The sequence below is a fragment of the Hakea prostrata genome, chromosome 6 (assembly GCF_041222555.1).
Source record: "Hakea prostrata isolate BN-2017 chromosome 6, UWA_Hpros_2, whole genome shotgun sequence".
In the NCBI taxonomy this organism is placed as follows: Eukaryota; Viridiplantae; Streptophyta; class Magnoliopsida; order Proteales; family Proteaceae; genus Hakea; species Hakea prostrata.
In genome coordinates this window covers 37,100,170-37,121,820 of record NC_142605.1, presented here as the reverse complement: position 1 = coordinate 37,121,820, position 21,651 = coordinate 37,100,170, and the positions used below count along the sequence as shown (strand labels likewise).

At 38.6% G+C, this 21,651-nt stretch overlaps 2 protein-coding genes across 4 annotated transcripts; both read left to right on the top strand.

Annotated features, from left to right (window-relative positions):
* The first annotated feature begins 172 nt into the window (after window positions 1-172).
* On the top strand, window positions 173-10,678 carry LOC149013832 (U-box domain-containing protein kinase family protein). The gene is made up of 9 exons (XM_089157864.1): window positions 173-879; window positions 1,582-1,703; window positions 2,927-3,048; window positions 3,617-3,721; window positions 4,086-4,554; window positions 5,441-5,578; window positions 6,654-7,184; window positions 8,782-9,543; window positions 10,007-10,678. Exons 1-9 carry the CDS (start codon window positions 627-629, stop codon window positions 10,187-10,189), a joined length of 2,685 nt encoding a protein of 894 aa, XP_089013990.1. The 5' UTR covers window positions 173-626; the 3' UTR covers window positions 10,190-10,678.
* A 2,535-nt stretch (window positions 10,679-13,213) lies between these two features.
* On the top strand, window positions 13,214-21,386 carry LOC149013831 (C2H2-like zinc finger protein). 3 transcript variants are annotated; one of them, XM_089157866.1, is made up of 10 exons: window positions 13,214-13,508; window positions 15,187-15,649; window positions 15,759-15,895; window positions 16,121-16,165; window positions 16,257-16,310; window positions 17,110-17,214; window positions 17,334-17,540; window positions 17,640-17,725; window positions 18,859-19,919; window positions 20,020-21,386. In XM_089157866.1, the coding sequence occupies exons 2-10, from the start codon at window positions 15,187-15,189 to the stop codon at window positions 20,292-20,294; spliced, it is 2,433 nt and encodes an 810-aa protein (XP_089013992.1). In that variant the 5' UTR covers window positions 13,214-13,508; the 3' UTR covers window positions 20,295-21,386. The 3 variants fall into 3 exon arrangements, with proteins under 3 accessions (XP_089013992.1, XP_089013993.1, XP_089013994.1); XM_089157867.1 differs by having other exon boundaries at window positions 15,187-15,388; window positions 20,020-21,385; XM_089157868.1 differs by lacking the exon at window positions 13,214-13,508 and having other exon boundaries at window positions 15,581-15,671; window positions 20,020-21,385.
* The last annotated feature ends 265 nt before the right edge of the window (window positions 21,387-21,651 follow it).

Below are 21,651 nucleotides of genomic sequence, written 5' to 3'. Positions count from 1 at the left end.
GAAAAACTTTTTTTTTTTTTTTTTTTTAATTTTTATTTATTAGTGATTGTGGTGAATGTGGAGCCCATTTCGTAGAGAAGACTTTTTTTTATTTTTTATTTTGGTAAACTCGTAGAAAACTCGTAGAGAAGACTTGTGAACCTTCACAGTAAACAAAGGGAGACCGTGACAAACTGACAAGAAACAAAGAGAGAGAGGTTTAATGGAAAGCATATTCTGGTCATTAGTATATCATTTTTTTTTATTCAGTTTGATTTTTGATAATCCCTTTTCGCAGAAGCTGTACTAATCATCAGGAAACAGATCTCTTATTATTATTATTATCTTTTTTATTTAAATTTTCTACTTCAAAATTTCGTTACGGGTTGACAAATTCGTGCTATAACTTAGAAGCCAAGGTTTGATTTCGGCGTTTGGGTTCCTAAGATTTTGAGCAGTATTCTCCCCTTTCGCGGATAAACTAGGATTTTGTTTGAAAATTCTGGGAGGTTTTGGGAGGGATTACTGAAGGATTTGCAGTATTTATTTTGCAAAAATAAGTTGGAAAAGAGGTCTCAGAAAGGTAATTGGGGTCAGATTGGTCGGAGAAGTTACTTGAACTAGATGCCTAGTGGGTTGCTTTCTCCATGGCTGTTGTGAGTCCTGCTCCTAGTCTTACAACGCAGTTTGGGATTCATGATTTTGGTATTTCTGGATTGATGAACACTTCTGGGGAGATTGAAGAAGAATCTCGACGCGTAGTTGAAGATAAGCTCTTTGTTGCACTGGGGAAAGATGTAAAGGAGAGCAAGTCAACTTTGTCATGGGCATTGAAGAATTTAGGAAGGATGAAGCTCTGTATCCTTCATATTCACCAGCCGGCTCAGTTGATCCCAATCAGTAAGCTTAAAATTTTCCAATCAAACATGTTTGTCTGATCCTTTGTTGAAATTCATTTGTTTTCGTTGTCATAAATTGAACCTGGTCGGGTATCTATCTTATGGAAGAACTCATATATTGCCTCGTTCCCTAGCTTTCTAAGGAGGGGGAAAAAACAATAATTCCTCCCAAAAAGATTGTCTAGCATTCTCAATATTTGTGGTTTTCGTTGTTTTTTTCGCCGTTTCCTTGAGTTGTTGATGGTGCTCTGCTAGCGTCGGAGACCTTTATGTTTTATTTATGAGGCAACTTTAGTGTGTAATACGAATCTAATTGGCATTCTATTTCCAAAATAAAAGAACATACTAATAAAAGAACTGTAAGTGTGTCACAAAAGAGGCATTACAGGATGTGTAAATACCGTGGGAATAATTAAACATATAAATAAGTTGTAAACAGGATAAAGAAAATGAAAATGTGACTTTGTTTGCAGTTTCGTAGATCTTTGTGGGTCATCTGACAAATGGGATAGGATCTGGGTAACTTCAAGCTTAAATTTTGCTAGGACTGCAATTGATTGGAATAAAGTTCTCTTTTATAGTAAAATGTTTGTTGGATCTTTCTTTCTGTGCAGCTCATAGCTTTTCCTCATCTTGAACCCTTCTTAATGGCTTCTGTTTTTACTGACCAAATTTTTGTGTTCTTTGTTTCCCTGGATCTCAGTGGGTGGGAAATTTCCAGCAAACCAAGTGAATAAACAGCAAGTCATGGCATTCCGAAAACTTGAAAGGGAAAAAATGCAGGATACTCTAAAGGAATACGTGTGCATTTGCAGTGGAGCAGGGGTATTGTTTCTTCTCCCTCACTTATTAAATTTAATGATTTGATAGATGTTTTAATTGTGCATCCTGGTCATGTTTCTGGTTGTTGTATAGTGTGGTGACCTTATTTAACATGAGCAAAGGATCAAATCCAGTAAATGGCTTGAGCAGTTGAGCTGCAGCATTTCTGGCCAGTAGTTGTTTTTCCATACATTACCTTCTGAATTATACTAGCATAGCAAATATATAAGTTTTTCTGTGCTTCGTATCATGGACCCTCACTTTGGGGTCAAGATTACAACAACAAGAACAAGCCTTGTCCCCAACTAAATGGGGTCGGCTACATGGATTCTTGCTTTCCAATCAGCACTACTTGAGGCCATACTAGATACAAGGTCTAAGCCATGTGTATGCTTTCTCACCACTTCCAAGGTTAACCTAGGCTTACCTCTAGATCTTATAGTTCCTTCGATCTGGATTATATCACTTATTTGTTTAGGGGCATTTAAAGGTCTTCATTGAATGTGGCCGTGCCACCTCAATCAACTTTCTCGAGCTTATCATTTTTCGGAGCTACTCCTAAACCAGCTCTAATATGATCATTTCTTACCTTATCTTTCCTAGTTTTGCCACTCATCCATCTTAACATCCGCATTTCTTCTAATGACTTTATCTATGTGATACTTCTTAATAGCCCAACAATGTGTAGTATACATCATAGCTGGTCATATGATGGTCTTATAGAATCTTCAATTTTTCTTTAATCTTTAAAGAAAGATGTTGATCACGCAAGACTCCAAACACAACTCTCCACTTCGTCTACCCTATTTTAATTGTTTGGGAAACACTATCCTCTAATCGCATTCTTTATTTATGATTGAACCAATGTACCTAAATAATCACTTTATGTAATGGCCTCATAAAGTTTTACCATCATATCATCCATCTGATCACGACCAAAGTTACAACTAGATATCTATTCTTCTCTAGATATCATTCTTCTAAGTTTAAAGCCTTTTAATTCCAAAGTTGCTCTCTATGATTCTAACTTGATATTAATCCCTACTTGTGTATCATCTACCAAAACAATATCTTCAGCGAAAAGCATACACTAAGGAACCTTATCTTGCATGTCTATTGGTTAAAGCATCCATTTTAAGTGCAAATAAATATGTGACAAGATTAACCCAATCAATTTTCTGCTCATGTTTTGGATGATTGTTGACCTTCAAACTTTTCCTTCACAGGTAAGGGCAGAGACAATATACATTGAAAGGGACAACATTGAGGAAGGGATTGTGGAGCTCATCACTCAGCATGGGATCAAAAAGCTAGTGATGGGTGCAGCAGCAGACAAGCAGTATTCAAAGTATGAGAATACATTTTTTTTTCTATTCATTTCTTTAAAGAAATATTTCTAGAAAGACAATTGGATTAATACATTTATTTTTTCTTTTAGTTTCTTTAAAGAAATGTTTTTTAAAAGAAAGAATTGGATTTGTTGATAGACCTCTTCATGTGTGTGTGAAAGTTTAGCCACTGAACTGCATTTGGAATGCAGCATGCAAAAGATTGACTGATGGTTACAAAAGAACAAATTACAATTGTATGATTTAGAGCTCTATTTGATTGATTTGTTATATCAATTTATTTTATAAGGCAGACTGGTCATTGGAAAACCAGTTTTTGGTGGTGCTCCGCTTTAAGTGGGCATTGGGCCTATGCCAAAGAAATGTGCACTTGGTTCAGTTCTATATGATGTTTAATTGAACTTATAAGTCATATACCCTTATGAATTTGGTACTCTTTGGATCTTGACTATAGCTTTTTATTTGATTAGTTTGTGAAATTTAGATGCTTTTGCTAAAAAATGCCTCCAAAAACTAATATTGCTGATCTTATCAAAATTCACATCTTTGACGTGCTCACTTTCCCAGGAGAATGACTGAAATTAAGTCCAAAAAAGCAATATTTGTGCGTGAAACAGCACAAGTTTCCTGTCATATATGGTTTGTCTGCAAGGGGCTCCTCATCTATACAAAGTAAGTCTCTTCCCCCTCTTCAAACTTGTCAAGTTGGGAAATTTTGGTATTTATTTATTTAGTTGGAAGAAAACAGTATGAGGGATTGGAATAATCATTTTCAGAGTACTCTAAGGGCTCACGTGCTCATTGATACATACTGTTTAACCAGTGGGTATAACCTAAAAATCTGAGTTGGCACACCTTTTGACTTTGATCAATGTAGTGGTAGTTCTTTCTGCCACATAAATGAGGTGGGGTTCCTACCTCAGATGATGAATCTAGCCTGTCATAGAATTCCTTTTCTGTATGTTCAATATACTTCAGAAAAATCTTTCTCTTTATGAACATGGCAACTTATAGTTGGAAAAAACATTCGACACAGGGAAGGCAACTTAGAAGGAAGTGAACAAACTAGTCCAATTGGAGCATCTAGCCAGTTGGAGCAATTGAGACCTAATTCTCCTTCTAGTCCCAGGGTACAGAAGCAACATTTAAGGCTTAGTAATCCAATCCAGGATCTGCTTCGAAGAGCTGTATCGGTTAACAGTGGCAGTCCTAAAAGTAGAATCTCATCGTCATCTTCCCCTGAAGGGACTGCTGTGATTCCAACAGCGCCGCCATTCCAATTCGGTGCGGAGGAGTTTTCCAGTGAGTATGACAGGAGTGGGACATCAAGGAGGAGTCCTAAGTTTTCAGAGGTTTCAACATCGCCTGGGAGCGATATGCTTGGCACTCTTGGGTCAATCTCAACTATGAGGGATGAAGGAAGTGAAGTAGGGACAGAGTTTCGCTCGGTGCATGGATCTGAAGAGAATCTTCATGATTCTTCTCTTCCAAATACACTGTCGCTGGTATGTATGATTTATCAGTTGCCATATTATTATCGATTTGAAGTTAACAGCAACAAATCCATCTATTTTAATTCTTGATCTCTAGGGAAAGGAAACTTTTCTCTTTTCGTAATGCTACAGTATAATTTTATTCAGCACTATGTCAAAGTACTGATTGTTTTGATTTTATTTTTTTTTTTTAAAAGAACCATAGGAAAGATTTGCACCTTTCCCTCTCCCTCTATCATGCAATTACACATGCACACACACACACACACACACACTCAATATGCAGGCAAGAGTTTCCTTCCAATACTTTACCATGTGTACCATTTGGCTGATGCTGGAGTACTTTTCAACTCTGAAGCTTGTGCTTTCTACCTTGTTTAGATTTCCAGTAATACTCATATCAATTCGGATTCTCTTTGAATTTTTTATTTACTGGTTGATTGGGTATGCGTGTTTTTCGTTTGATCGATTTGTCCGTTAGAATCTTGATTGAATGTGCATTAAAAAGGCTACCTATATCTTATAAAGAGACAAAATCTGTCTAAAATTATGTAAATAGAGTACTAGGTTTTTATATATTTGAGCCTTTACCGATCTGATATGGATCTCCTGTCCAAACATGGGTTGCTCATGGGCCCAGTAAGCTAATTTGAGGATCAACCCATTTATATGGTTGGTCGCAATCTTTCATCCAGGATAAACTCTAATTACTCTGCTGGGATGGACCAATTTCTATTGAAATCCTGGAGCAGATTGTGGCCCAATAACATATTAGGCCTCATACAGCTTCAGCTAACCCCAAGCAGTAATTAATAATTGTTTCTCAAGTTTTAGACATTGAAATAACATCCTGCTATTGGTTTAACTAAGTTCTGAAATGATGCATGGGATTCCACAGGAAGAACAGATGAAAGATGACATATATTATCAACTGGAACGAGCCATGGCAGAGGCTGAAAGCTCCAGACGTGAAGCATTTGAAGAAGCTTCCAAGCGTAGGAGAGCTGAGAAGGATGCACGTGAGGCCATACGCAAGGTAGACTACCCCCCCCCCCTTTTTCCTTCTCGCTGCCTTCTCCAATAGAGGACCAAATTATAAGCTTGGTCATGTTCTGTGGGGCACATACCTCATATTCCCATTAGAAGAGACGATCCTTTGTCAGAGCTGGTTGTGTGCTTACATTTTGCTGATTTTGCTGAAAAACATTGAAGAGTACACATGGGGACCTGATAGTACAAGAAACAATGTGTATATAACCCACCCATCCATGGTATACATTTTTCATGCCTTTCTAAGCATTAGCAAATGATAGTAAGAACCAGCATTAGAAGAGGATTCTGTCTGTGATTTTCTGAAGACCCATAAAATCGTCCATGTTGTTGACCTTTCTGATGTTTTTATAGGAATATCCTCATCTGGCTTTTTGGCAATACTTATGCTACTTGTCCTTAGAATATTTTGCAAATATTTTAGTTGCGGAGAAAACTAAAGAGCACTATTGCTTATCGAAGTTTAGCAATTCATAGTGATTTTCCCCCCTGATTGGATGTTCAAGGTTATCTTTAATGTTTTTTGTCTGCCATGTGGTGTACATGGGTGGTTCCATCTCATAGAGGACATACACCCAAATCAATAGTAAAACTTTGAAATCAGTAGAGAGGGTGGCCTGAGTCATTTTTTATATTCATTTCCTCTTGTAGCATTCTCTCAATTTATAAAAAAAATGGGTGAACCCGGTGCCAAAGGCTTCTGCACAAGCAGAGTCTGAGGGGGTTGGGGGGCTCTCACTAAATTTATGAAACTCTAAATTGAAGTCTGAAATGCCTGGTCTTGCTTCTTCTTCTTCTTTCCTTTTTTTTTTTTTTCTTTCATTTTATTTAGCTAAAATTTTACCAGGACTCTCTATCACCTGCATCCACCCATGCCCTGCAACATGGTGCAGTTCCTTTTCATAAGACCCCTTCCTTTCTAGATGTTCTGTCACATGGAAGCTCTCATTGTAATTATGCCTGTGTTTTTCTCCCCTCCCAGTCGTGACTCTGTAATTTTTTATTCTGCTCAAATATTCAACATCCAAAACTCTTTTAATAGTTACAGTAACCTTTTATAGGCTCAAGCATCAGAAAGCTTGTATGAGAAGGAAAAGAAGCAAAGGGAAGAACTGGAGGTTTGGCTATGGAAAGAAAAGCAAGAATTGGAAGTGTTGAAGACACAACGAGACCAAGTCATGAAAGAACTTCAGGCTGCTGTGGACCATAAATCGAGTCTGGAGAGTCAAATTGCGGATTCTGATCAGATGATCCTAGAGCTGGGGGATAAGTTTCGTTCAGCTGTGCAACTCTTGGTGAATATTAGGAATGAACGTGACGAGCTACTGACAGAGAGAGACAATGCAGTAAGGGAAGCTGAGGCACTAAGGAAAACTAGGGAAGAGGAGGCCACCAGCTCATATAGGCCTCAGTTCTTCTCCCAGTTCTCCTTCATAGAGATCGATAAAGCTACACACAGCTTTGACCAATCAATGAAGATTGGGGAAGGAGGATATGGGACTGTTTACAGAGGAACACTTCGACAAACCCCAGTAGCTATTAAGATGTTGCACTCTGATAACTTGGAAGGCCACACAGAGTTTCAACAAGAGGTAAATCCAGTGCAGTTCTCATATAATAACTTCAAATGACATGCATCTGATTAGGTGGAAGATTCCATTGGTCACAAATGTTGCCTCAATAGTTTTTGCATCTAAAGCTCATTATTTTTTAGAGAAGTTATATGACCCTATACTGATTAACAATTAATCGGTCATCACATGACACTCCATGTATGATCCATGTGAAAGTCAAATGACACAATGCACATGGCCCCATTGCAGGCATAAATTTCAGCCTTACCATGGGTCAGCTACCAGGCTACCATTATTTCTGCCATTTGGAGGATTGCTTTTTTACAGAGGATTTTGACCTCGGGATTATGACTTGGATTGGTCATGTCATCCAAACCCAATCCTTACCAAGTGTTGGTTGATCCTGGTTGAAAAGTTAGGCAATGCCTTCACAGAATAAAATGATTTTGCATCATTATTGGAGTGCATCAGCCCTAACAATGTCAACACTCAAAACCATGCTTTGGCTAATCCATGTCACTATTTGGATTATCCTTGTGTCAACTTTTTACGTGTTATCTCAACCAAATGGGCCACCATGTAGTGGACTCTTTTCCCTTGTATTTTTTAATTTGGAATCATTGGGAGGCTGATATGGTTGTTCAAATTGTTGGATAGGGATGACCTTGGGGCTTGATTAGTCGTCAAATCTCATCCTAAATCAGTTTCCTTGAGGATGTGTTTGTTTGATGGAATAAAATGAGGTGGACAAAAAGGGGTGGGAAAAGTACATTGTTTCCAATGAAATCTCAAAATATGGTTTGTTTGGTTCACCGGGGTGGGAAAATGAGTAGATAAGCTTCCTTAATTTAAGGAATTTTTTCTACTGACGTGGCACCCAACTTTCCCACCTCATCTCTTTTAAAAGTCCTACACTTTTAGGTGGAATTTTGTGGGAAATGGAAGGAAATGAAACAGAAGTGTTGTATTACTTATCATGGGCGCACATTTTCAGTTTTTCACAAAACCCTTTACTTTTCTTTCCTATTTCCCCACCACACTACCAATGGGTCTCTCCTGTTTATTTTTCCCACCCATTTTTATCTTGCAAATAAACAAACAATTGTTTTCCTTTATGGGAAAGTGAAATTGTAAACCCATGGGCTACTAGTTTCTATGAACTCCTAATGAAATAACTCCTTAAAATCAAATAACCAAAGAGATTTCAAACTTTTATTCATTTATTTTTTTCAAATTTGTTTCACCACCCTCCATTGGTTTCATATGTTATGTCTCTAATCTAATGTTTCAATTTTTAACAGCACCAATAGGCTATAACTCCAACTTATCATAGCATCTTTGGTCCTATAATGTTCCATCATGTTATCTGTCTCTTGATGTATTTCTCATTATCCTTCTCACTTCATTATTCTTATAAATAAAAAATAAGCCACCTATATATTGCGCTTCTGCAAAATCTACCATTTTATGAGTTGTACTTTGCATTTTCCAAGTTCTATAGAGAGAGAATATTGTCAGTAGTGTACATGAACATCAGTCCTTTATTTTTAAACAGCTCACTCTTCTCTTTGCTAAATTTGTTGTGATTGAGTGGGGGATTTGGACTTCTTTTCAGGTGGATGTATTGAGTAGAGTGAGGCATCCAAACCTTGTCACCCTCATTGGAGCTTGCCCAGAAGCCTGGGCTCTCGTCTACGAGTATCTCCCCAATGGCAGCCTTGAAGATCGGCTCGCCTGCAAGAATGGAACTCCTCCTCTCTCATGGCAAACTCGAATACGCATAGCCATTGAGGTCTGCTCGGCCCTCATCTTCCTCAACTCTTACAGGCCTCACAGCATCATCCATGGTGATCTCAAGCCTGGCAACATCCTCCTTGACGCCAATTTTGTCAGTAAACTTGGTGACTTTGGGATCTCCCGTTTGATCCATCGTCCTGATGGTTCAAGCCCAACCACATTATGCTATAAAACAAGCCCAAAGGGCACCTTTGCATACATTGACCCTGAATTTCAGGCAACTGGAGAAATGACTTCAAAGTCCGATATCTATTCATTTGGAATCATATTACTGAGACTGTTGACAGGGAGACCAGCTATGGGAATAGTAAAGGAAGTACAGTATGCGCTTGAGAAGGACAATCTGAATGCATTGTTAGATGCATCTGCTGGTAACTGGCCATATGTGCAGGCCAAACAGCTGGCTCACTTGGCACTGAGTTGCTGTGAGATGAACAGAAAAAACAGACCAAACCTTGAAACAGGTGTCTGGAGGGTGCTTGAGCCAATGGGGGCTTGCTGGGGAGCCTTGTCATTTTCCAGGTTGGCATCGGGGGAGCATTGCCGTGTTCCGTCCTATTTCATTTGCCCAATTTTCCAGGTCAGTTTGCCTCTTGGTGATTTGCAACGGTGTGCCATATGAACTGAATTATAGATTGAAACCTATGAAACTACTCACCAAGAGATCCTGAGTTTGAGCCTCCTAGTTGTTACAAACCCCTACAACACCCCCCCCCCAACCAAAAAAAAAAATCCCATCACCACAACCACAAAACTAAACTGAAAAAAAAGAACCTATTAGAAAAATTCCTTTTCAAGTCCTTTCTACCCTTTGAGATGAAGTTTGATGGAAACTGGTAGTTAAGTTTCTTGAAATCTCATTATGTTTCTCTTTGGAAGTTAAAATCTAGAGTGATTTGTGCCTTATTTTGTTATATTTCTTTTCTTCCAAAAAAAAAAAACTGCTTTACGGAAATAATATCCCTAGATTTTCATAGTGACAGCTCAAATGAATTCTACAATTATGTTTTCTGATTCCTCTCTCATTGCATTTGAAATTACAGGAAATTATGCAAGACCCACATGTGGCAGCAGATGGTTTCACATACGAAGCGGAGGCTTTGAAAGCATGGTTGGATAATGGACATGACACATCACCCATGACAAACCTCAAGCTTACTCATCTGAGTCTCATCCCCAATCATGCTCTTCGTTCTGCCATTCAAGAATGGCTAGAGCAACCCTGAGGCTTTTAATTTGTTCTTCATTCATTCATTTGTTTCATCCCATGTGCCATTCCCATCTCTCTTTGTTTGTTTGTATACCATCCAAGTAAGGTTATGTATATATCTTCAAAGTAAAAAATATTGTAAGTCTAAATGGTATGTAGTAGATTAACCCACATACCCTGCACAGATGCTCTTTCCCTAACCATGGATGAATGCAGCAGGTTTAGGTGACAGCCAAGAATCTACATTTGTCTTTTGCCAATGAAATTGAATTTTCATTTTTCACATTGGCTTTTGTACAAATACATGAGGGACCTCTTTGCGTTCCCATTTGTCCTCTCCCATAACCCTTTAGCAAGAGCCCAGAAAGGGTCACTGTTGGCAGTTGGAGTTTTGGTATCATTATGGGGCTTTCATTTAGATATCAAAAACACACACACACCACACACAAACGGTGCCTTGTCAAGGTTTGAAAGAAACTCACAAGGGGATTGGTTTATGTTGGCTACAATGATGAAAAGATTCTGATTCACCTCCCAGTCAAAGAAGAACAATGTGCTCCCTTGACGGGAGGTTGGTATTTAAAACATGGTTCCTACCTCGGTTGGGTGGGTTTAAAATAATATATTATTTTCCATGACATAGAGGTGATTTGAGCTCTGATGTAAAGACAAAAATATACTCATAGAATTGTTCAATCGATAATAATCGATACCTCTTAGTGACAATTGAAATAGATTCTAGAAGGGTTGTTTGGTCGATAATAATTGATACATTTTAGTGAAAAGGTTACTGATTTCCACTCTCTTTGTGTTATACACAATCGTCCTTACCACTAATATAAGCCGTCAAATTCCAAGAAAAAAAAATGGGCAAATATTTGGTAATCAATTCGTCAATGTTGAATTAGTTTTTTTTTGTTGAAATATTTTGAGAATTTCTACCCCAAAATAAAATACCCTTATATGAGAATAAAAAGACTTGTTTGAATAATTTCGTTTTCGTTCCTCCCAGACTCCCAGCACTGCTTTAGTTCGTATTTGTCAAACGAGTAAGGTGGTGATCGACTCCTGCTTTGGTTTGTATCTGTTTTAGTAGGATTGGAAGAGGCGTGAAGGTAACTTTTTTTCTCATTATACGATTACTCAAAGCTTTAAGCCGAAGTCAGGGCTTGGTCATTTCGAGAAATTGAAGGAAATTGAAGTTTTCTCTAACATCTTTAATCTCTGTTGATGTCATTTATGCATTTCTCGACAACAAAACCCTTATCTTTTTAGGGTTTTTTTTTTTTTGATGGTCTGTCTGCCGGCACAGTTTATGTGCATTTTGACTGTAAATGCTCAAGGGATAGCTGTTATATATAATTTAAATATAAAACATAATTTTGTCCCTGATTTTGAAGGGATTCGAACTCTTATCAGCTGAATTATCCCTCAAGATTAAATGAATTGATATCGTTGTCACTCATCGATCTCATTATCTGTCATTATATGATACAGTTCTTAGAGCTACTTACTCCAAAAATCTTATGAAAATTAAGGTAAAGAATACAACATGGGTAATCTCTCATAGTCTTATGTCATACCATTCAACACGAAGAGGTTTCGTGGTTTCATTCATGGAGATCCATAAGGATAGGGAAGAGAGAGAAAATATCATCTAAGAAAGACTTTGTTATTTGGGGTTCAACTTCAATGATGTGTCTTAAATGCACAGCATTTAGCTGCATATGGCCATGATCTCCACGAGTGGTTGAGGTTGAAATTTCGATCACTCGTTTTGTTTTTTTTTTTTTGGGTAATTTTCATATGGACCCCTTGAGGTTTGGTCTATGTCATTTTTAGTTCAAAAAAATTGAAACTTTGCATATGCCTCCATTGTGCTATAGAAAAAATCAATTTAAGGACAAATTATTGTTTCTATGACCAATTTGTCCTTTTTTTTTTTTTTTTTTGGGAAATTTCATTTGGACCCCCTGAGGTTTGGTTTATGTCGTTTTTAGTCCAAAAAGTCAAAGACTCTGCATTTGCCTCCCCTGTACTATAGAAAATGTCAATTTAAGGACAAATTATCACTTTTATGACTAATTTGCCCTTATTTGACCACTCGTTTTGCATTTTTTTTTGTTACAAGTAGGTACGGTCGAAAAAGTTTAAAAAAAAAAATACAAATCATGTGGTCGAGATTTCACCCTCAACCATCCATTCCATCCTCATCAAACGCAACTCAGTATTACACATTAATTCCATAGCACTGAAGCTCCATCCTATTATTTGTGGAGAGGAATTTGTACAATATTTTCTCTCTCTTTCATTTACCAAAAGGCTTGCTAGAACTCTACGAGACACATTCCCATTAGGGGAGCACATACTCCCATACACTTATCAACTACACATTAAGAATAGAGTTTATGTGGATTCCACTAAAAGTTTCATTTATATTTACCAATATTTCAATGTGGGCTCTACGCATATTATATAGCGAAGAAGTTTCATAAGGGCAATACGTACTAATATGTGCTATTGGAGGGAAATTGCTTCATTTCTGTGCATTTAATGCGTATCGTTGGATCCAAAATTTCAGTCGCGAGATTCGATCTGGCGGTCGAAATTGTGTTGCTTGAAAGTCTTGAATGCGCATGATTGAAACAAGATCCTCCTAGGGGTGCTAATTGGGCTTGGGTTCAGTTTTCCAGATTGATTGGGCCTGAAACTGTCTGGGCTGGCTTACCAGACTGCCAATTCCGCCACGGCAGTAATCCGTACTCGGCATACCCTAATAACCTAAAAGCTAACGGCCAGGGCCATGGAGAATTCACACCGCCATACGATATATGGAATCTTGGCCCAACATCAAATGGCCTTGTGTCTTTCTTCTCATTGGATGGTTCAGATCATCCGATCGACCTTAAACCCGTGGTCCCACCGATTCTATCGTGGGCCCCACTGCGGAGTCTCGATTCGATCTCGATGTGTCCGGAGACGTCGGAGTCCAAACTCTATTTAGCATTACATCCTAAATTTTAACAATTTTAATCCAATATTTTTCATTCTTTCTCTGCGATGTGAAAATATGTCCCTTTCTTTCTTATATTAATTTTCTTTCTTTGATCCTTTTCGCTTACTCCATACTTCTCCACTGCTCTTCCTTCCTTCCTTCCCTGCCTTCGAAACACCCTTTCTGGCTCCAGATTTCGGCGATCACTTTTCTTCCGAAGATTTCCTCCTTTACTGGAACTTCTCGTTTCTTTTCTCTATCGAGCTTGGATTTCTCCGATCATCGGCAGGCTCTCTGCAAATCAATCTCGTCTCGTCCAACTTGTGTATCTATCTCACTGGTAAGTGTAACGCTTCTCCTCCTCGTTTTTTCTTTTCCCCCTTGTATTATTGTCAGGAGGAGATCATAGATCTCATGCGAAAAAACCTCGACGAGATTCGAGAACCCTTTTGACGATTCGCTTTATTCGTATCGTCTGTTGGTTTACTTTGTTTCCTGACGTTTTCTTGTTCTGCATTTGACTCTGTTGTGATCTGATTCATATTTTATTTTTGCTTTCATTTTTTCCTTCCTTTTTCTCATGATGTTTCTCTCCTTATTTAGGAGTTTGACGTATACTTGTCATAAATTGCTGTGGGGATGGTTGGAATAATTATTTTTCTTTTTCTTATTTGCTTAGTTAAATGACCTAATCGGTTTGAAGACAATCGGCATTCTTAATTCATTCAATGGGAGACATTTAATATCAGTTCCTGTATAGTTTGGTTGATTATTGTGTTTGAGAATGTTTCTTTTCATGGACCTATTGTTTCTGATAAGTGTGGATCAGGGATTATAATGTGCACTCAAAATTAAATTTGCGGCATCGCAGTGGTCGGCTGTGTTTTTGTCCCAGAGTTTTTCAAATTCTTATCCGCTGATACGTTTCTTAGTCGACATGAAATCGCTTAGGTGCTTTGGATGGATCCGCACCATATCTGAGAGGTCATATTTTGGATTCAAAGTATTCGCTCGCTAATGATTTGTTAGGTTTTACAGAGTAGCAGTTTGAACACAGGACATTTTCTATTAGTAAACAATTTATATGGTATTGTACATTTTACCTTGGCAGCCGTTATGCTGCTTAAAGATATTAAGTCTGTATTCTTTTAATTCCTTGGATAGAAACCAAGTCCCAATAGTTAGCAGCGGTGGGGCTCTTATTGTCTGTCATAGACGCAGCAATCACTGTGAAAACTGAAAAGTACTATAGAATAACAAACAGAAGTGTTAGAGTCTGATGCACAGCAAGATACAAAAACAGGGTGCATGGGATGGTGAAATCGTGTACTTCTAAGTTTCCTTGTTAAATATTAAGTTCAAAGAGACTATTTGGGGTCTCGTTCCTGATTGGTAGAAGATTTATTTTCCAACTAAACTGGTAGAAGCATAACATACTATACAGCCCAAGTCACCGGTGATCAGGAAATGGAAATGGCTGCGCCTGATATTTGAGTTCCCCAAAAGTCTATCTGAACTTTTGTTGGGCATGTGATAAATGAGATGGTGTGTATGTGATGTTATAGTATTAACAAATGCAACATATCAAGTTTGTACAAAAAAAGGTGTGTAATATTGATCAGCATCTGACCTTAAAAACATTATTACTAGATTTTGACATATTTGAGCCTTCACTGATATCCTTTAGAAAATTTTTTAGTTCACCTGGTATGCCAATAAATCAGTCCTTTTTCAACCCTCTGCGAAGCCACTATAAGTAAAAGGAATCATTTTGTCTTTTAGATAGTTTAGATAAGATTATTGCTCTTACCAAGAAAACTTTCACATGTGTCTCTGTTCTAAATAATCCACTAATGCGCATTAGATAATGACTTCTGCCTCTCAACAATGATAATGTTCCTTGGACAACTTTACATTTAAAATTCTTTTATGTTTATACTTTATCCTAAAATTCTGCTTTTGTATGAACTGTGGACCTTGTAATTTAGCTAATTATAAATTTTTGGTGAAAATCATAGATGCCAGCAGCAAAATTAAGGGGTTCTAGTTCTCTGGATACGATGATGTCTGAACAGAAAGCAGGGAAACCAGAGGAGGGAAATGATTCTCTTGACAATTTTATCAGACAAACAATAGGAAAAGAACCGTTTCTTTCTTTTTCGAAGGCTGGTGACAGCCCGGTCCAGTGGATTCAGTTACTTCAAGCTTTAGACCAGCAAGGTACTAACAAGCTCTCTAAAGGTCCAAAGGTTAACAACACGATAGAAGGGAAGAAGCATCATTTGGAGCATTATAATGGTGTTAGTTCATATTCGTATGATCCTCATAGGATTAAAGAATCTGTTCACCCTATAAAAAGCAGTGGAGTTCCTGTAGAAGGGACAAAAAGTGCGTCTGAACACTTGCAAACACTCAAAATCCCTGAGGCTGTGGTTGCCTTTGCTCAGGCAGCTGCTAGGGCCAATGGTGAGCCTGAAAAATGTATGTCAAGTGTCATAACCAGGTATTTGGGTTGTAGATAGGAATAGGTTTTGGTTCAGTTTGAAGCCAATGATGTTGATGGTTCATTTCTTCTCTTTCTGATTGGCAGATCTTCCAGGATGGCCCTTGTTGTCTCCTTCTAAGATTCAGATGCAGAAGTGTGAAAAATGTTCCCGGGAATTCTGCTCTCCTATTAACTACCGAAGGCATGTACGTGTCCATCGTCGGCCTTTGAACTTTGACAAGGTACCGTGCTGCCTTCCAATTATATAGACCCAGTGTTCTTTTTGCTCTATATCATGTTATTGGAACAACTCCTGATACATAATAAGTGTGCCTCTGTTAATGAGACAAGTCTAAGCTGTTTCCCATTTGGTATAGGTTGATTCTCCCGGCACCCCTTTCTTTTTAATCCCAAATTTCTCGTTTGTTTACTGACCATTTAGTATTTTATTATTGTTGGCTTTCCAGGACTCTTCCAAAAACAGAAATATGTTGGGTGCATTTTGGGATAAGGTAATATTTTTCTATGCCTACTCTCCTTCTCTTTGTGTTTGTGAAGCATTACTGACTTCACTTCTGCATATTGATATGTATGTTTCTGCAGCTTTCGTTGGATGATGCTGTAGAAAATGTTTCATTCAAGAATGTGGTGCTGGAGGTAATGGTTTTGTTAGACATTTCTGTATTATTGACTTGCACAATCTTCTTTGTCAACTGTTAAATTGATTATGTACATATGCTGAACAGTGTCTTATGGAAACCAGTGGTTAGCCAACTCTATTATATGAGTCCTTAATGGTAGTTCTAATTTCCCATCCATCCCTACTGCAGTATTTCTTAGGCTGTAGAGTGGCCATATGATCTATCCTCCCTCTCATTTCTTGTGATAGCAGCATTTTTCCACCCTAAAAAAGGTGATAGCAGCTTCCTCTCAAGGTATTAAGGAACAGAAAAAAAAAAGATAGTGCACATGGACCATGAAATCTTGTGTCCAAAAAGTAAAGAAACATTAGACAATACCGCCACCAAAAAGAAACATTAGACAATACTGCCGCCAAAAAGAAACATTATTAGACAATACCGCCGCCAACACATTCTAGGAGTTGCTACCCTTTTCTGTTCAAGTCATGTGATTTCTAGCAGAACTGGAATCCATTAGAAAAGTCTTCTTGTAGGAGGACAGTTGGGCATGCTTAGTGAATTTATAATCCACTCCATAATCCATAGATCCTCAAAAGTGATTTATTAAACTGGGGAATGCCAATCAGAATTCAGCTCCATGAAACAAAAGGTACAACTGTCTAATTATGGCCTTTCGGGATTAGTATCACAGTTCAATACACATCTAAAGAAGCATTCTGTGGTCAGAACATATGTTTTTGCTCGCTGATTTCTTATATCTGCTGTATTATTCATGCCTGATGTTTGACATTTTCTGGATAACTTGTAAATTATAGGACGTCCCTGGATCTTCAATTATAAGAGCACTGACATCGCTTGTCCGGAAACCGGGTTTTTCTTCATTGCCCCAAGTTCATTTGAAAGCTGGCGCAGCACTTCTGGTAATGGGATTATATTTTTCAACCTTGAAATGTTTCTTGTAATGTTAGCTTTTTGTTTCCTATTTTATCAATGTATGGATTCCCTCGAAGGATCTTAGACTTCTGTGTGCTTTCTGAAGGATGTTGTCCAAGGTAGACCGTCCAAGTTTCCGATATCCTCCCGAGAATTGTTTAGTATACTAGATGATGCAAGTGAAAAGACCTTCATGTGTGCTGGCACAGCTTCATCGCTGCAGAAATTTGTGTTTGATGGAGAAGCTGGAAAAATTGGTCTTGAGCTGAAGAATCTAGTTGCTTGCACTAGTTTCCTGGTGGAACAGAAACTGGTATTACCCCCCCCCCTTTTTCTTATCTGTCTGTCTGTGTGCATCTTTGTCTGCATATCTATTACTGATCTTATATGTGTGAATGGTTTCTGTGTGTAGGTTACAGCATGGCTTGCTGATAAGGATGCAGAAGCCTTGAGGTGTCAGAAGTTACTTGTGGAGGAAGAGGAAGCTGCTCAAAGGAGGTATATTCATCTCTCTACTACTTGAGAGTACGTGCTTTCAACTCTCTCTAGCTTGGGAGAGAGTGAGTTTGGTTTTCTCAGTCCACCAAGATCTTCCCTATAAAATGTGTACTACTAAATCCATGGATCGAAACATCATACGAAATAATATCATGAAATGAGGCAAAATGTTTAGGAGCTATGAAATCCTGGCTAACAGATATGTTATTGTGATTTACCCAAGCAACCTTGGAAGATGCTGGTGAGGTTCGAACTTATGACCTAATTCTGAAAAGATAGCCCATGAAACCCATCACAGAACTCCCTTTTTCTATGACAATCTTAAATTTTTATATCAAAACTTGGTGCAATTATGAACATATTGATTCTTCACCAGTTTTCCTCACTCTTTGGTTTGAATGAACATACAGTCCACAGCATACATGCTGGTTGTATCTCTCCAATGTCAAGGTTATTGGGTCTCTTTGTAATTTCTCCCTTCTTCAGGATCATGCAGACATGCTTCTTCAGCTTGATTTGACTCTTTTTCACTCACTGGTTTTTGTGTATGTAAATATTCTTCTGCATATGTCTCTGTCCTCTGACAAGTCCTAGATCCTCAAGTGATGTCCTCTTATGTTCCTTTAAAGGTTCTGTTGTTTTAGTCAGTTCTTTAAAAATGACTAAACTTCCCTCTCAGTTCCTGTGAATCTTGAAATTGGATGTACACCATTTCCATAAATAATCAGCAGTTTGAACCGAGGAGAACTAGCAAACTCCATTAAATTAACTGTGAATGTGAGGCTATGTGAAATCTTTCAATTTGATTGTTGATACTGAATTAAGAAAATGAACTTTTTAGACACCAACTCAACTTGCAGTCTATTGTGGGTTAATCATGTTGTTATGAGTCCTATAGCACTTGTTTACCTTTTATTCCTCAGAAAAGAAACTTGCACCATTTTGATTGAGTGATCTGATGCAGTCCATAGGTATGTCAGACAAATGATCAGTTTGGTTACCTCTATGGGGTTTAAGCATTGTTCAGCTTTTATGCTTCAAAACTGAAAACCCTGCCCCCCCCCCCCCCAACCCCCCTTCTTTGTTTCCCTTTCTTTTTCTCACGTTGGTGTGGTTTTTCTTTCTTCCCAAAGACAAGCTGAACTGTTGGAAAGGAGACGGATGAAGAAGCTTAGGCAGAAGGAGCAGAAATCAAGGGAGCAAATTGATGGGGACAAGGAAGATTCTAGGGATGTTTTCCTGGATACCTTGGATGAAATAGTTTCCATTGAAAATAACAACCAGGAGGCATCCTCTGACCTCTATTCTCATGGAGGACAGACAGATCCTGTTTCACCTAACCCTGAGCCAGTTCAACATCTCATGACTGATGTGGAAGCAGACACAGGAGGTCGAACTGGATCTAATGATCCTGACGTTGAGATGACATATGATGATGCAAGCACAGCAAATTGTCAGAGTTTTGACCAGAAAATGCAGCAGGGAGCTAGCAAGCGGCAACCAGTTGTTGCTAGAAGGCAGCTTCTGAAGCCCCAGAGGAGCACCCCAAATGGTATGCATTCAGGCCAAAATGGATTGAAATCCTTGGGGGTGCAGAAGCATGGCATTTACCGGGACCATAGAACTGTTTCTACAGCCAATGGTCATAAAGTATGGACTCGGAAAGCCAAGTCTGAAGTTGAAGGGGAGGTTTTGAATTCTAGATTACAAAGAGAGTTAGTAGATCAATCAGATCAAAATGATAACTGTGAGCTGTTGATAGGTTCCATTTCCGTTGCACTTGGAGATTGTGTTGGCCAGCGTCAGGGTGACACTATGACTGCTACTGTTGATCAGTGTACTGCAGAACAACCACCAAAACGAAGCCACATCCTAGAGAAGTCGATCAAGGCTGATTCATGTCAGGGGGGCATAAACCGACAGATGGTCAAGCTTTGGAGGCGGCGGGTGGGAAGGCATGAAGCTGGGTGTTCTGTAAATACTCAAGGTGACAAGAGAGAAGATGAAGCAGAAGCGGTTTCCTGCAAAGTCACACCCCAAAATTCCTCCAGTGAGAATTGCCTGGCCCATGGTGCCATGGGTGATAGTGGCGTGAGGGGTCGGAAAGACTCACAAATTCTGCTGGAAGATAATACAGGCTCTAGAGGACTGCCATTGTACTCCCGTCCCGCTGCGGAAGCTTTTCTTGCTCAGAGTATTATTTCCCTTTCCAATAATATTTTGTGTACTTGTTTTTTTTTTAAGTTGCCCTGTATAGCTAGAGTCTAATTTGCGTTAAAAAAAATGTCATGCAGGATGGAAGGAGGCAATTACTGCAGATCATGTGAAGCTTGTATTATGCTTGGAAAATGAACCTTCTGAATGCCTGGAAAACCATGAAGTGGGGTTACCGCCGGCACAGCTTGTATCAGATGGTTGCGAGAGAAGCATCCTCGGGAATGCTGAAAACCGGCAAACGGGGTTGAGCCTTGAGCTCTCAAGCACAGGGGCTGCTAAAACCAAGTCCAGGGGGAAGCCAGAAAAGGGTTATAGACTAATATACATACCAAAGCAAAGAAGTGGTACTTGAGTTAGTATTATTCGTCTGTGAGCAGTTTTTTTGGACCGGCATGTTCTTGGGGTATCTTTGGATGGCCCACCTATTTGTACCACAGCATGTTTGATGGGGACTGAAATTTTGTAGAAGTAGACTGAATGGTTCCTTGAGCTAGCTCGATTGGAATTAGCCAAGTGGTAAAATTAAAATCTGAACTCCAAGACTATCGAGAGGATGTGTGACAAAGCTTGGTCATCTAAGATGGTGCATTTGGAAGGTATATGATTTGAATATTTTAGCAAAAGAGCAGTCCTGATCATTCTCTTACTTGGGACAATTCAGTGGGTCATCCATTGATACAGGAGAGAGTATGGAACTTCTTGACTAATCTGTTTACCAAGGTGCATTTTTTATCACATTGTAAATTCTTAGCAGATTCTAGATTTAGCAGAGGTCGTCTTAGGGAAGAGAGAGAAGGAAAAAGATCAGGAGGGTATAATTTTTTTTTGAGTTCATATAATTTCCAACCCTCAACCCCCCCCCCCTCCTTCTATTATTTTTGGTGTGGCCGGAGATCTTTTTTGTCATTTTCTTTTTGGTCAAATTTTTGTAGCTGTAATGATTTTGCCTATCCATTTATGAGCTTTTGCATTTTTGCTTGTCTATGTTCCTTCGGTTTCTACAGGTAAAAATTTAGAACATCTTAATTGAAACTGGATACCATCGACAGGGAGCTGTTGTCATTGGTGTGCTTGATTTCAGTGCTTGCTATAATTGAGCTCTTAGTGGCAGCCAATTGTGTAGCCTTGTAAGGTCGTGTGCCACCCTGAAGCCGTGAGTCATGTTAGGAATGGTAGTATGGATCACCTGAGTAGGCAAATACTGCGATTTGAAATTTCTTTGTTGCTATCACAGTATTTGCAGAGCATCCATGGCCTGTCACTCTGGCATCTGTCACTACCTCTTAAAATCATTCACTTTATTTGGTAGGTTTTACATGATAAGCTTCTCACACCTGTGTTATTATCCGAAATAGACTGTAGAATAAATGACTTTTGCCCCCTTTTAAGGAAAAAGTTTTCATTTTTCGTCAGTGCAATTTTGCAAAATAGGTTGGGATCATTTTGATAATTGTTGGTGGGTGTCAGATATTTAGCTTGGGTTAATTATGCAGGAAAAAATCAAAATTAGAAGAAAGCTCTCACACTACATCTATTTGCTTTGTGGTTGGTTTGGTTGGCTGTTAACAATGCAAATCCCCAAATACCTCGTAAGAACCCCAATTAGATATGGAGTCTTGCTAAGTCCTTAACTGCTGAACAGATGTTACCATAACATCAACTCAAAGAAAATTTTAATATTGGTTTATAGTTTTGCCTTCATTTTTTTC

Excerpts from the sequence above, each read along its gene's own strand:
- LOC149013832 (XM_089157864.1), top strand. The coding sequence starts at position 627 with ATGGCTGTTGTGAGTCCTGCTCCTAGTCTTACAACGCAGTTTGGGATT. Across the intron at positions 880-1,581 it reads GGCTCAGTTGATCCCAATCA|TGGGTGGGAAATTTCCAGCA; the intron begins GTAAGCTTAAAA and ends CCTGGATCTCAG. Across the intron at positions 5,579-6,653 it reads CACGTGAGGCCATACGCAAG|GCTCAAGCATCAGAAAGCTT; the intron begins GTAGACTACCCC and ends AACCTTTTATAG.
- LOC149013831 (XM_089157866.1), top strand. The coding sequence starts at position 15,187 with ATGCCAGCAGCAAAATTAAGGGGTTCTAGTTCTCTGGATACGATGATG. Across the intron at positions 15,650-15,758 it reads CAATGGTGAGCCTGAAAAAT|ATCTTCCAGGATGGCCCTTG; the intron begins GTATGTCAAGTG and ends TCTGATTGGCAG. Across the intron at positions 15,896-16,120 it reads GGCCTTTGAACTTTGACAAG|GACTCTTCCAAAAACAGAAA; the intron begins GTACCGTGCTGC and ends TTGGCTTTCCAG.